The following is a 14,873-nucleotide window of genomic DNA, read 5'->3' as shown; positions in this document are numbered from 1 at the left end:
AAACTCAGTAGCCTACATGTTTAAGTGATTTATTTTGAGGATTTAGGCTCTGTGAAAACATCACACTTCTCTGCAGAGATCCACACAGTACAAAGTTTAGTTGTGTACTTCAGTACGTTCTTGCATCTGGTCCTGTGTTCATATACCAGCACGCTTTTTAGATTGAGGAACCATGTAGAGAATCTCTTAAAACAAACAGATTAATTTAAATTCCATTCAGAAATTTAAAATGAAAGGTTAACATATATCCTTTCTGCTGAATGAAATGTTTAGCAAGGCTGTTTTCACAGTGGTTATGCAGGAAGTATCACAAAATGTGTCATTTACCAGACTTCAGTGGTGCAACCTGTACTGGTAAAACAGGTTAATGCGATTTAAAATGTTAAATGCTTTTATAATTCAATCAATTGATGACTTGAACAAAGACTGATGGTATGAGGGATCCAAACAGGTTTGGTTTTGGTGCCACATTAAAGTTGTGATAAATAATATCCCTGAAGGATGTATTACCATTCCATTTTCAGTCTTAGAGGCTCGGGAGAGACTTTGCTCCTAACCAGTTTCTCCCAGGTGCCACTGTCATCTTCACACACCATAAAAAATGCAGGGGAAGAGGCTACACAACACATGAGAAGAAGCAGTGGAGTTTAGGGCATGTTGTTTTAGTTCTGTGATTTGCTTTGTTTGTGTTTGATTGACAATAAACAAGAAATCATGAACATATTGCCTGAACACCCCAGGTAGGTGCTAAGAAGAAGCAGAAGCACGTGCTGTGATCATTTTCCCACTTAGGCAGGTATATGCTGCAGACCCCAGGACTTGTTTCATTATGAAAAATGCCTGTTGAGAGATCAGATGGGGTCAGTGCACAGGGCTCACTGTAAATTCATCAGATGTCCATAAAGTGCATGTGTGTAGAGTATTCCTATCAACAGGGCACAGGGATGCACGTACGGGAGTGAGAAGTGGCCCCAGCACTCTGGTGCGTTCATCTGAATACGCTCTCAGTGTAACTGCTTCTGGCAAAACTAGACTAAGACCCGTGAGGGGGTATAAATTCTTCAGAAGCCGTGGAAGTAATATTTAATAACTTCCAGAGAAAAAGAGTGCTGATTTCATACTCAGCAGACACCTCTCCCCAAGGAAAAAATGTTCCGAGTTGCATCAACATCAAATACTGACACACAAGTGATGAGAAACGGCCCCCGCCTGGGCCACTGTGCTTCCCCCTTTGCTTTTCACAGAACGGGTTGGCTGAGCTGCTGCTGGAGCGGGTTTAATGTGCTGGGAGGATTATTTGCTTGTTTTGGTGGGTGTGTGCAGGAGAGTACGTGAGCGTGAGCAGAGGAGGAGTGAGGCTCCGGGCTGGGTGCAGCTACAGGCGCTTTACTGTGATCTGGGGCCGTGAGAGCACAAGCCATCTGCGTGTCGCTTCTGGTACAGCTCCGAATCTGAGCCGAGGTGGAGGCAGTCTGCCTGCCGGGCTGAGGAGAGAATGGACTCAGACTGAAGAATTATTATCTGAAGGTAAACCCCTTCCTGTGAAACTAGATCTGAACTGGAAGGGGTCATGGCTTTCTTGTGCATGGGATGTGCAGCTTTGTGACGTGACGGAGCAGATTGCCAGAGATACCAGAACAGGACGCTTGTACTTTTGTTCCTGTGCACTAGAAGGGATTGTTCAAAGGCTGTGTGTGATGCTGTGGTTCAGATAATGAGACTGCAGCTAACGTCTTTAAACTGCCAGGGAGAGAGGAGAATGGCATAGAGCTTGGGCTGTTTCTGATTGCAACTGATTGCTGATCTAGGAAAGGAACAATGTGATTCTTTATCACAAATAATGTAGTTTACTGGCTCTTTTGAGTGTTTCTGGAGATTTGTTGCATAAAAGTAAGGTTCATTTCCAGCAACCTCCCTTATTTGCTGAGAAATGTGTTTTATCAGTTTACTTAGAACACCGATTTTTTTTTTTCTAATGTAGAGTTTGTTTGCATAAAAATAGGGAAATGAAAAGTTTAGTTATAACTCAGGATATGGGTAAATGCTTCAGACAGGCTGTTTATGTAGCTAAGTAGCAGCATAGATTTAACTTCATTTAGACTTCCCTTCCCTGATGAAAAATATGCTAGATGCAATTGCCTAGAAGACCACACCAGGTACAGTGTCAAAAATCCAGTATAAATGTATTTTCAGCAAAGTAATGAAAATCGTTTCATGTAAAAATCTTTGTAACAGGAGTTTGGTGATTCCCCCACTCCCATTTAAAAATTTGAATTTGGCAAGAGGGATATCTATAGTTGGGAAAGACTTGACACATAAAGATGACAAAAGAGTATCTGAAGTTGACAGAGCCTTCACTGAAGTTAAGTTGCTATGGCAGCAGAATAACAAGGCATTAACTTCTCAGCAGTGGTTTGGAAACCATCCTTTAGTCAATTTGAACACCTGTAAGAAAGGGAGGAATGTTAAGAGGATATAGGGGTGGTGAATAAGAAGAGCAAGTTGTAACAAGTGACTTGAAAAAATAACCAATTAAAGCTTCCGTATTGCCACAAAGGGATTTGTGAAATCTTGCAAGTGCTTGTAAAAATACAGCTTATCTGTATAAATTGATTTCACAAGTACAGTGATGCTGATTATCATCTGTATTTCCTAGCCATGGGATGTTTAGCTTTTACCTTTTTGATTTAGTTAATATTCTCTAGTGTGCTTCTTGTGCTAAATGTAACCAAAGAACTTCAGCATGCTGATCAAAATAATTTAAAAGACATTTCAGTAGAGGCTTTTATATTGGTATCAAGTTTCTTGCCAGCACCAGCAGCCCTTGGGATACGTAGCCACTGTGTGTACTGCAGTAACACTTCGAACAAGTAGCTTTCTCACGTCTTAGAGGTGCACGTAGCACTACCAGTTTTTAGTAGAAGAGTAGCTTAACAGGATGCCTTTATTTTTCTTGTTACATGACTGTATTAAGAATTCAGTTGTATGGTTGTCACTGCAGAACACATCTTAGAACAGTCTGCTTTAGGGAAAGCACAATATTGTTATTCCCATTGTTGCTTCTGTTCATCTTTTAAACCTCTGCATCGTCATAGTGCTGCCTGCCACAGCCACCCACAACAGAGATGCAACATTAATAATGATCCCTGCATGAAGGTAATTGCACTGAAAATAAAACATCCTCCAGCTTTGCAGTCTCACTGTCAGTTGGGATGTAGTGATCAGGGAATGGGAGGCACTTTGTAGCAATATGAAATTATTTCAGCCAGTTGCTTTATGTCTCTCCTGGACTGAGATCACAATGAAAAATGGGTTAAGTGGTAAATCTGGTTTTGCAGTATTGGGAACTTTCATCCTTAAGTTTTCCTATCAGTGGAGAGTTTGCTACTGGGTTCTGGAAAACCAGGATAGGTCTTAGACCTGTGTTCCTTGTTAAAAAGTAGTTGCTGAGAATGCAGCAATAGGAGGTTGGAATGTGAGAAGTGGAGAAGAGCCTGTTGGGGCAGGCCTGTAGCTGTCACCTCTTTGTAACAGGCTCCATCCGGGTGCTGTGCTCGGTCCCTGTTTGCTTTTGTCTGCTTTGCCAGGGTGCTTTCCTGGGGAAGGAAAAACAAGCCCAACTGATACAGCTGGAATCTCTCTGGACTTTGAAGTCCATAGAATTAACACCTGCCTTTACATAGCAGGTGCTTTGCAGAGGAAGGAATTAAGAGTTTGAAATGACCACTTTGAGCACAAGAGGGTAGATCTTAATCCCCTGCTTATGCTGAGTTAGATCATACTGGTCTAATAGTTGTCTGGACAGGTATCTGGGATGTATGCCATTTATTGCAAGGCTTTTTTTCTTTGTAAGAGGGAAGAGTAACACACAGCAAGAGATGTACCTTTTCATCCCCAGCAATGCAGACACTCTAGATTTAAAGGGACTGTGAAACTAATCTGAGATGCTTTGTAGTTTGCAGTCTCTGAAATGAGTGTCATAAATCATTTGGACATGAGTTAAGAAATTGACTTCTACATGTAGCATTGGGAGAGATATTTATGGTGTATGCAGATGGATCAGCTGTTACTTTGCATTCTGTAAAGCTTTTGCATCTTACCTGGCATGTGTTTTCCTATCAGTGAGGAGCGTAAGAACTGAGGCAGTAAAAAACTTGAAGGAGACTTAGCTCAGCAGCACCTTTCAACTACTGTTGTTGGGGCAATGATCATGGAGGGTCTGTACTCTGTTGAAAACTGAATGGTAGCAAATGATGTTTGGTATCCCCTTCTGCTTCATGTCCATCACCTCTCAGCTGTTCATCACCGTAGTAATATGTTGTATCATGGTTATTTTGTTGGAATAGTTTTTCTGTGGTAACTAGAAATCTTGATTTTATATGGAGCTGAAGAAAGCAAAGTAGAAAGTAAAATGCCTTTGTCTTGGCTCTGACAAACTTACTCTGATATTCGTGCCAGGTAGGATTCAATATTGTGCTTGCATAATATTCATCTGTAATTGGAAATCACGCCTATCAGCAATGAGAAAAATGACAAGACAAAAAATGGACTTCTGCCAAAACCAAAAGGCTCTGCTTTTAACAGAGTACATGTTGGTAGTCGGAAACTTATTCAAGTGAGGAAAAGAGACAACTATTTCTCCTCACTAACTACCCACTGGTTACCTTGACACTTTGGCCAGAGTTACAGAACAAGGATTACTGAGAAATGTCTGGATGTACTCAAATCCAGGCTCATAATTTTATACGGGTGACTCCAGAGCAATGTGATCAGGAAGAAAAATTTTCGAAGAAAATCTATTCCTTCCCTAGATTGTCATCTGTCACTTGTTGTGACCCCTTGCTGGAAGAGATTTCCAAAGTAGCAGGTTGCCTTGCCATTAATCACAGATAAAGCCCGTTCTTTAGACTTTTTAAAGCATTACTGGATAAGAATAGTTGGCATGACAGTGGCTTTTAGGATCCATTTGATACAAGGACAGGCTCTAATCATTAAAAGAAAAAAATACTCCCTGCTGAATTCACTCCTAACCTGTTTTCCTGCTAGAACAATCTGTGAGTCTACCAGGGATAAATTAGCGTAAATTGAGTGCTTTGTGTCTGCTTTGTTTCCTACAGGCTACTTTTGTTCCATATTCTCTGGTTATTTTCTGTGGGTGTACTGCCTGTGACCTCATGCTTAGTTTCTTTCCCCCCTCCTTTGGCCCTCACAACTTTTATTTCTCTGTTGTTCCTGGGACACTCCCTCTGAACTGAATGCAGACATCAGAATGGAGACCAGGCTTTGCTTAGTCGCATGCCAGAGGTTGCACAGTTCATGAAACAGGCTTCTGACAGAAAACTGGAGAGGCAGTTCTGCGTGTTAGGTGAACGAGAGAATCAGCTGCAGTTCCTTGGAATGAGTGGTGTGCTATGTGGAGGTCAGGGCTGGGAGTTGAATTTCAGTTCTCTGTGTGGCTCTGCTGCAAGCATTAGCTTTGATCCAAGGTGTGTTGCTTCATTTCCCAAGCTCTCCCTTGCTTCATCAGTTAGAAGGTGGTTTGCACTTGCCCACTGAATAAGGTTAATGTGAGTTTTGCCTCTTGCTGTGCTGGCCTGTTTTCTCAGCCTTCCCTGTGCTATGGAGCCCTGTCTCAGTGCTGGACTCTGGATCAGCATCCAGTGAGGATGCAGCACACCCAGCCCCAGAACTTCTCCTGGCATTGCACTTGAACTGTCTCTCTCAACCACAAGCCACATCAACAAAAGCTCCCTTCTGGCAGCAAAGCCCCTGCTATACCCAGAATTTAGCTGCTTAGCCAGGACAGCTCTCAGTGAACTGATATAACTCTATTGGAGAATTTTCCAGTGTAACCTTAGACTGACTCCAATTATTCTGCTGGTTTGGTCCAGACCTGTGCTCCCTGGGAGCAGCCTGATGCATTCGTAAAAGCTTCTCTCTATGTCAAGCCCATTGGAATGGATTTTAAGGTCAGAGGAACTGCTAATCATCTTGCTCGACCTTCTTTTCAAAATCAGTGATTAAATTACCTTTGCTTTTTCGAAACTTCACCTTATTTTGTGGTTAGATTTGTCTAACCAGCTTTTGGATTTCATAGGTTTTTCAATGGGATTGAAAAGTTTATTTTCTTTCCTGCTATTATGTGCTTTCTTTGCTTTTAATCACTTGCCCATTGCTATCTGGTCATCTCTGAAACCCCTTTCTGAACAGCGATTTCTCTCGGAGTCCTTCAGGCTCACAGCTGAAGCCTCACGCTGTTTTGATCTCCACTGAACCCCATTCTGTAAATCCGCATGTACGTGCTTATCAGAGCTACGAGGGAGATGTTGCAGTGTTTGCAGTGAAAAGCAAAGCCTTTTTTTCTGCTTTTCCTTTATATTCTTTGTATACAGTAGCTGATCAGAAGAGCCAGCCATTTCAGGTACTCTGAAAGCATGTTCTGGGAGGGCAGTAACGATGTTCTCGGACTGCCTTCTCTCAGTTGTTCTTGCCCACAACAGGGCCCTGTTTTCTTGATTTGCAGGAACATTATGTGAGACATGTAAACCATACTTGTTGGGTTTAGACAGCTTAAACATGCTGTGGCTTTGAGTCATCTGCAGATTTACCAGGAAAGGTTTTACACTCTTGTCTTGGCCAGTAGTAGAGGTACCTCATGCTGTGGGTAGGAGGAAGTCAGCTCCGAGGTGTCTGGCTCAGCAGAGCCTCCCCTGCTAACACATCCATCTGTCAGAGAACTGACTAGCTGTAGTTTTTCTACAGTTCTTGAGTGCAGATCATTGAAGTTGCCTCATTTGTAAATGTTGACTTCTGGCAAACGCTATTCCAAAAAATCTTGTTCGATAAACAGCATCTAATGGGAATAAGAGGCCTTTCAGCATTGTTAAATACAGACCAGAAAGATACACCTCCTGAATATTCTTGCCTTTTCTGTGTCAGAATTCAGCATTTTTCATTTACAGCTCACAAGGGACCTTTGTGTGTCGTTGTTTGGGGTTTTTTAAATTATTATTATTATTATTTGTTGTCATGCTTTAATAAAGACTCTCACCATCTTTAAACATGTTGTCCCTAGTTGTTTCTTTGGTACTTTTAGCTTTCTTATCAGTTATCTTTATTTCTAACTTGGTTATGTAGTCACTGCCTTTTTGTTTTAATTAATAGTATCTCAGCACTTATGATTTTTCTGTGTCTCAAGTGTATGGATCATGGTAACTTTTTTGTTTGTATTTTAGAACACAGAATTTGGGACATTCACTAGGATGTTTTAAAAATTCCTGGATGTATCATTTTATGGTTACTTTAAGATCTAGGAATAATTTCCATTAATATTCCACATGCACACACACATATATATATTTATCTGTACGCACATCTAACATTGCTCTTTATTTCTGTCTATAAATGCAGTCAAATTATGATTAGAGTGGAAATTATTGCTAATTTTTGGAATTGCAAGTAACCTTTTTATGTTAGGATGAAGTCTGGTATTTATTACCTGTTGTCAGATGCAAGGGTTTCTGATTTATGAAATAATTCCATTGGGGATTTTTAAGATACAAAGGAAGTTTGTTATTAAGTTTTCCAGCTGTATTTCAGCAGTTTAAGTCAGCTACAGTTCTACTCACTGATAAATTTCTAATTAAGTAAACTACTAATATGTGTGCATTGCAGCACTGCCAATGAAACTTCAGTTAATGCAGATGCATCAAGCTCTGGTACTAGACGTTGGGCCAGAGGGAGGGGGTGAGGCAGTCACAGTCGCTTCATGCAGAGAGTTAAAAGGAGAAATGTGGTTTTCTTTCACTCTTGAGCTCACATGTTTGTGATAACTCAGCAGTTCTGTTATCACCTAACAAAAATGCCCAAGAAGATGACTTGGAAAGTGGGAGTTTCCTGGTGTTGCCCAAGATTATGTACCAGATGCATATGGTACATAATGCACTCACAAGGCTCCGTGCTGCCCATGACTTGTGCCATGTAACTAACACTCAGCAGTACCCCGAGCCAAAGGCTTTACTTTGCTTCCAGCAGGTTAGGAGCTGTGGCTGGAATTGCTTGCTCACCTTGCTGCAGAGAAACTCATCGCTCAGCTGTACAGCCCAGCAGACCCACACAACCGCTTTGGCTGTCAGTAGAGGAGTTTTACTGGCTGGATGAGCCAAAGCCGTTGTTATGCCAGTATGAAGCTGTTTGAAAAGGCCCTTAGCACTATGGTGAAGTAACTTTGCTGCTTGATTTCCATTCCAAACTAATCCAGCAATATAAACGTGGCTGTAATCAGGTCCCTTAGGTGAAGTATCTTTTCGTGTCCAAAATCCATGCTGGACAAAATGTATACAAGATAAACAAATATTTAGTTCTCTAATGCTTTGTGAAGCCTAAAGATTAGAGAAGAAGTAAGTCCACACCTGTACTTATGAACTGGACCTGTTCCAGCATTGTGAACAAGTAGGAGGGGTTTGTATCAAGCCTTGCCAAATACTTGCTGCTGAGTAGTTCAAAATTAGAAGAAAAAAACAAACCATAATGTGTAATAAACATGGTTTAAAAGAAAATTGAATGGCAGATGCTGGATTTTTCCTGCATATGCAGCTGATGTAAGGGTAATGAAGGCAGTGAATTCATGGATTTGTATTGTAATTACAATTAGAGTTGAGAATCCATAGAAAATACTGTCAATTCACTTACCTCTTCACTACAGAACAGAACACTCACCTAAAGAAAGCACTGCATGCATTTAGTGGTTAGCTTTCCTTATTTGCATAATATACACATTAATTATCTTAATAAAATACATACGTTTCCTCTTGATTGACTCTGATTAACTAGATGTTCAATTATTAGGATTAGGACTCTCTGCACATAAATGTAACCCAGGATCCTAACAGAGATGATGTTGAAATCCTGGCAGTATGCCACAGAGCTGTGTCTGCTCTTGCTTTGCTACCCTATACTGCCCAGGGAATTATACCTGGCTACATCAGACTGCTGTGGCTGCAGTTCCTTAGTTGAGTGGAGTTCCCTTCTTTATAGTGCCAACCTCCTGCTCTTAACTGTGTAGGTAATACGAGTTCATAGCTTTGGCCCTGAGTTGAGCAACAGGTGAGTTTGCCCCATGAAGACAGGGTGAGTAGCTCTCATAAAGACCTTGAGTTGGTAGCTAAGCTTTTCAACTCTGTGTGTAACTTACTCAACGCTGGATGTTGCAGTGAAGTGAGAACTCGAGCAGAGCTGACAGCGCGGTCACAAGTGACTGCGGAGACCTCACTGAAGTAAGTCCAGTTGATACTCAGCTGCCATGAGGACTCTTTCTTTGTGCCAGCAGAGCAGTTGCACAACTGGGGATTTAGCTTGAATCATTACTCACATCTTAGTTGTAAGGAAAAATCATGTTCCAAGCAGCTAAGAACTGCATTGCTGTTAGCATGAGCAAGTGGGTCTAACACTATTGTGTGCTGATGGAATTAAAACTAGTAAGCTACAAAGTTGATTGTAGTCCATCTCTTAAGGCATGTACTGTCATGACATTGGCAGGCACTGTGGGGATGTGGGGAAATGGCTTTGTATAAGAATCAGAAACTGGGCATTAATTAACAGTGGAAGTGTTCAAGCAGCAGGATGGCTGCAGTTTTGGTGTACCCACGGAGCATTGTAAGACAAGGAAGGCTCTGAGGGTCTTCCACGTCTCTCACATGTATGTTGTCATTCAGATTTACAGTCATGGCCTCACGCTCCATTTCCCACTGTCCCCCGGTGTGGTGTCTTGTGTCTTGCGGCCCCACCAGCCTGGGAACTGCCAGTGTGAGCTCTGCTTCCCGCTGCTCTGTCTTGTCTGGGGTTGAACAGAGGCCGATACTGTGCTGAGAGATGTTTCTACTGAGGTATTGTGACAGTTGCATTAAAAACAGCTTTAGAAGGTCCCAGTTTTTAAGGATACATATCAAAAAATGATTTCTCAGACTAGAATATTTTCAAGGATTAAATTGCACTGCCTTTTCCTTCCTTTGGTAGTAACAGAAAAAATTATGGTAGATTCTGACATCCTTTGTAAGCAAAGGAGCTGCACTTCAATTTTTGTATCTGAGCACAGATATTTGTATTAACTTGTTAAACAGATAAGAGCCTGGGAAAAATGAGCTGACAGTTTGGGTCAGGATGTTATTAGAGGCAAATTTTGGTCTTTGTAATGTTTGTGCTGTTCCAACCGCTCTTGAGATCACAGAAGCCTGCAGAGAAGGAAACAATGGAATTTGATGTTATACCAAACATCAAACAGGGTTGAAGGTTCTGTGACCTCTGCAAGTAATTAAAATAAAGCTTCACTGGAAAGCGGTAGGCTACTGCCACAGTTCCTGTTTTAGAATTCGCAGCATTCCTTGAGGGGTTTAAGAGATGAGTCTGAGTTATTCTTTGTGGTGCTGCTTAGTCCTTAGGAGAGTTAACAAATCAGGTCATTCTTCTCAGAGTTGTGGTAGAAATAAATATTTGATTAGGTTTGTCTGCCCATTACACCTGTTCATAAAAAGAAAAAAGAAAAAAATAAAAGAAAAAGGGAGGGGAGGCTTTTATTCTCAAATGTACTCTTTCAATTTCGTAGCAGTTTTTGTGCTATTTAAATAGTACTAGAAAAGTAAAGCTTTCTACGTGTTTCATAGCTGCTTGTCAGGTGACTGCTAAGATATCTTTGAATGGAGAGGGAGAGCAGCTGTGCAAATGTAATGCGACAAATATGCACTTAATTGTGTCCTTTGGCCAGGAGAAAATGTCTGTTGGTAATTAGTTCTTCCTCCACCAGACCCGCTGGCATGTGAGCTCTCCTAGCGGGATTCTTGTTATTGTTCTCTCTGGCTCTCGTTCACTGTTGTTCTGGAAGGAAGGACAGGACTGAAGGCATGAGTAATAGGAAATCTCAAGCTCTCTCCAAAGAGGAAAACATCTAAGCAGACTAGAGCTCTACAGGCCTTCAGAGAATAAAAGTTAGTCTTGTGCAGAGTGGAGACAGTGGGATGGACTTGGAAAGCACAGTCATTGCCTTTGAAGTACTGTTGGCGTGGAGATAAACCTGTATGTGCGCTGAACACAGGTACTCGTCGTGCTGGGTGTCTGAGACATGCTGTATCAGCTTGTGTGCAGCTGCATTTGTAGCTCCCAGGCTGGAATCATTTTGTGATACCCACCTTTTCCTCCCCTGGCAGTTGTGAGTGATAGCACGCTTTTGGCTGCAGGAGGTCCCTGAAGGCATCTTGATAGAGTGAAGGCAAGTAAGTGTTGTGCACATTGTAGAGAGGTGGGAGCATCAGCCATGTGTGAAGGGGTTGTACAGGAGCTCAGAGTATTGAGTTTTGGGTGCTTCAAATCACCTCCCTACCTCTCTCCTTTTAGTCTATTTACCTTTAAACGACAAGAAGTCTCTTTGAGCTTGATGCACGCAGTGTGTAATGCAGTGGCTGTGCTCTGAGACCTTCCTCATTCTGGACACTTGTATAGGGTTATTACCCCCACCCCCCTTAGAGGGAGCCTTCAGTGCCCTTTGTAAACAGCACATTAAAACAGCACATGGCTTTTAAAATGGCATTGGGAGTGGTTTAATTAGCTAAGGGGGTTTGTATGTCCAGGCTGAAGTAATTTAAGAGACTAGTATGCTGGAAGAAAGCTGAAAATCGATAGCTGCTCATTCTTAAAAGGCATTCTATGAAAGATTTGATCACTCTTTGTCAGCTGTTATTTTAGATCTTGGTTTGGTATTGTTATAATACATAATAGAGCTTTCACTTTTGCTAATATTACTTGGGATATGTCCTCTGCATAATACCCACATCAAGCTCCCCTGTGTACCCCGTCATCTGTGAATCATGGCTACTGTCTGCTGAGCCTCCGACTGTCATTCATAAGCTTTAGAGGAGAGATGATTATGTGGTTTTACTCGCCAGACTGGTCACAAGGAATGCATTTCTGTAATAGTTTTCCTTGGTAGTGTTTCTTCTAATGAAGGACATTAAATCTAATTTAATCTTCTTTTTGGAGTGGGAAACTGAAGCTCAGTGTTGCTCAAGACTTGATTTCGTATAAGTCTTGAAATTACCAGAATAAATAAAACCTTAACACTATATAAAAGAATGTTAAAACCTATTTTCAGTACATGAATATGCATATGATGTTCATAGCACGTGTAGCAGATACGTGTTCTATTTATTTTCTGTTACATATATCGCTGGTCAACCACAAATGAGTGAGACTTCCAGAACCATGGAAAGCAACTCAAATTTAACATCCATGTACTTAAATTTGTAATAATACTTACAATATAGCTTGTGCCATGATTCTATGGCTCTGAAAGCATTTGATAAATGAGTACATACTACGACTTTTTTTTTAATCTATGGTTTTCTGTCTACTGTGTTCAAATGGGATTTAATCTGAGAAGCTATTTTACATTTGTCAGTGTGGGTAGAAGATAAATAGGGAAGTCAGAGGAGATTGTATTTTGTTATAAATTGTTGTTTTGTGCTTCTACTGCAAATGCAGTGGCAGTTGATTTAACAACGAATTTATAAGCAGTGACAGTAACATGTAGGTTTAATATTTCATTTGACAAGAAACTCACTGTCAATTCATTCAATTCCATTTAAGAGTTTGTATGCAAAATAAGAGTAATAACGTTTTATATTCTTTTGGTTGGTTTTAGCACTTCTAGATAAGCAAAACCAAGCTATTTTCAGCAATGAATTCACTTACTCATGCCTGGTTTAGGGACAGAACTCTCAAGTATGGAACGTAGTTTGCACTTGATAGTTTGTATTGTCCCAAGGACTTCAACCATTGCTGAAATAATTCAGAAGGAATAAGAAGCAATATGACAGGTAAAAATCTAGTGGCTACATAGCTGTATTTTGAAGGAGAAAGTAGTATCTTGCTGACAGCCAGGTGCAAGATGCCGCTTGAAAAGTCCTTGTGTAGTGAAGCCTACTGGAAGGGAATCACAGAATGCATTAGGTTGGAAGGGACCTTTAAAAGTCATCTAGTCCAACCCCCCCTGCAGTAAGCAAGGACATCTTTAACTAAATCACATAGCTCAGGGCTTCATCAAGGTTGACCTTCAATGTCTCCAGGGATGGGGCATCTAGAATACCTGTAGATTAGAATACCTGTAGTTTGATGTCAGCATTACATCTTGGATATATTCACTCTTGAATGGAACTGATAGGACACCTCAGGGGTTAAACAATTAATAGAGTCAAAGAGGACAGCTAATAATGAAAATGATAGAAAGAGAATGAGCATTAACTGTGGTTTTTCCTTCTCAGTTCAATATTGTTTTTTTCACTGCAAGTCAACCATGAATTCTGTGCTTACTCCCTCGTTAACTTTTTTAAATAGGCATATCTTGTAATGACCTTTCATTCTCCCTTATGCCAGAGCCCCCTTTTTTTGCCTGATAGATCTAAATCTGCTGTGCAAAAAATACTCAATCACATTGGTGGCTGCTGCCCTCTAAGGAGGATGAATAAACAGCAAAGGCAGTCAGTACCTGAACAAAAGTGCAGCGTTTTTGCAACTGAAGAGCGTATAGCAAAACCAACAGGTACTACACTGTGAAGGCAGGAACAAATGAGAACATTAAAATGAAATGGTGAAGCTTTACCTGTAGAAGGGCTAGGTGGCAGAGCTGACTGTCTGGTAGTTGTCAGGTATGTTAATCCATGTACTTTGTTATGTCATATAAATATTTGCTCTCCTAAGAAGAAATCACATCAATATCTGTGCCTTGATTTTTTCCTGTCCTTATAGGCCTGAAATCTGATCAGCTTTGTTTATTATGGATATCAATGCATTTAAGAGAATAAAAAGCTCATTGGATTTGGGTTTGGGTAACAGGATCTAGAGTATTGAGCCTGTTTACATCAATAGTTCAAATTCAACTCGAGCTGTCTGTGCTAGTGTGGCTTCTGAAATCAGACATCTCTGAATTAAGGTGATGGTCCCAGCAGTGACTCCAGAAAGCTCTATTAATGCTCATATCAGCAGCATCAGGAAGAAGGTCAAGGAATGAAATGGCAGGTGGAAACTGTTGATTATTGTCTAAATTAATCCGTAACGATGGAGTAATTGACAAATCATGCTGTTTGACAAAATAAGGAGGCAGCAGTTTTAGACAAATACTAACTGCAGTGTGACATTCCTTGCCTTGGACTATTAGATAGATGGAGATTTGAAAAGATGTTGGATAAATCATGGAGATCAGGTAATTTGTGATGTGGCCTTTAGCCTTGAAGACTTAAACCACTGTAAGGTGTGACTAGGAAAGGTGTGTTCTGTGTTGTTTCTTAGTCTTTTACCCCAGGTAGTTGCTGCTGGCCCTGTTGAGGACAGGGTACAGGACCAGACAGAGCTCTGGGCTGAGCCAGTATGGCAAATCTTACATTCTCACTGCTGCTGTCACATCAACAGGGCAGTGTTGGTATGGTAAGGGATGAACAGAAGAAAAATGTCAGGAAATAATAATGTTTGCAGTGCAATGGTCCCTCATTTCCCTTTTTATTTTTGTTCAGGCAGGTGACAAGCATTATCATCCAAGCTGTGCACGATGCAGCAGGTGCAACCAGATGTTCACAGAAGGAGAAGAAATGTATCTGCAAGGTAAGGATCTCTCCATTCCAAAACAAAGTCCAAATTGGACTTTGTGATTTTTCTGTCATGGACCTCAGGAGTTTATAAACCATCTCTGTGCACTATGGGCAGGGAGAACGATAGCCATCATATCTTCAGGAGTGTTCTCATTCACTTGAAACCCTTTTGCTCTAATATGTGACCACAACAGTGGCTTTGCAGTGACACTACCTCCCAGCTGAGGCAGACATAGGTTTTCAAAA

The 14,873-nt window shown here is 41.0% G+C and overlaps 1 protein-coding gene across 1 annotated transcript in view; it reads left to right on the top strand.

Annotated features, from left to right (window-relative positions):
* Positions 1–14,873, top strand: part of ABLIM1 (actin binding LIM protein 1) — an 83,621-nt gene that overhangs the window by 22,338 nt on the left and 46,410 nt on the right. Inside the window, exon 5 of the mRNA XM_084264761.1 lies at positions 14,553–14,640. Within this exon, the coding sequence (XP_084120887.1) occupies positions 14,553–14,640 (88 nt within the window). The remainder of the gene's footprint in view (positions 1–14,552; positions 14,641–14,873) is intronic.

Source organism: Gallinula chloropus, assembly GCF_964237585.1.
Source record: "Gallinula chloropus genome assembly, chromosome: 5".
Lineage (NCBI taxonomy): Eukaryota > Metazoa > Chordata > Aves > Gruiformes > Rallidae > Gallinula > Gallinula chloropus.
This window is presented reverse-complemented; position numbering and strand designations above follow the sequence as displayed.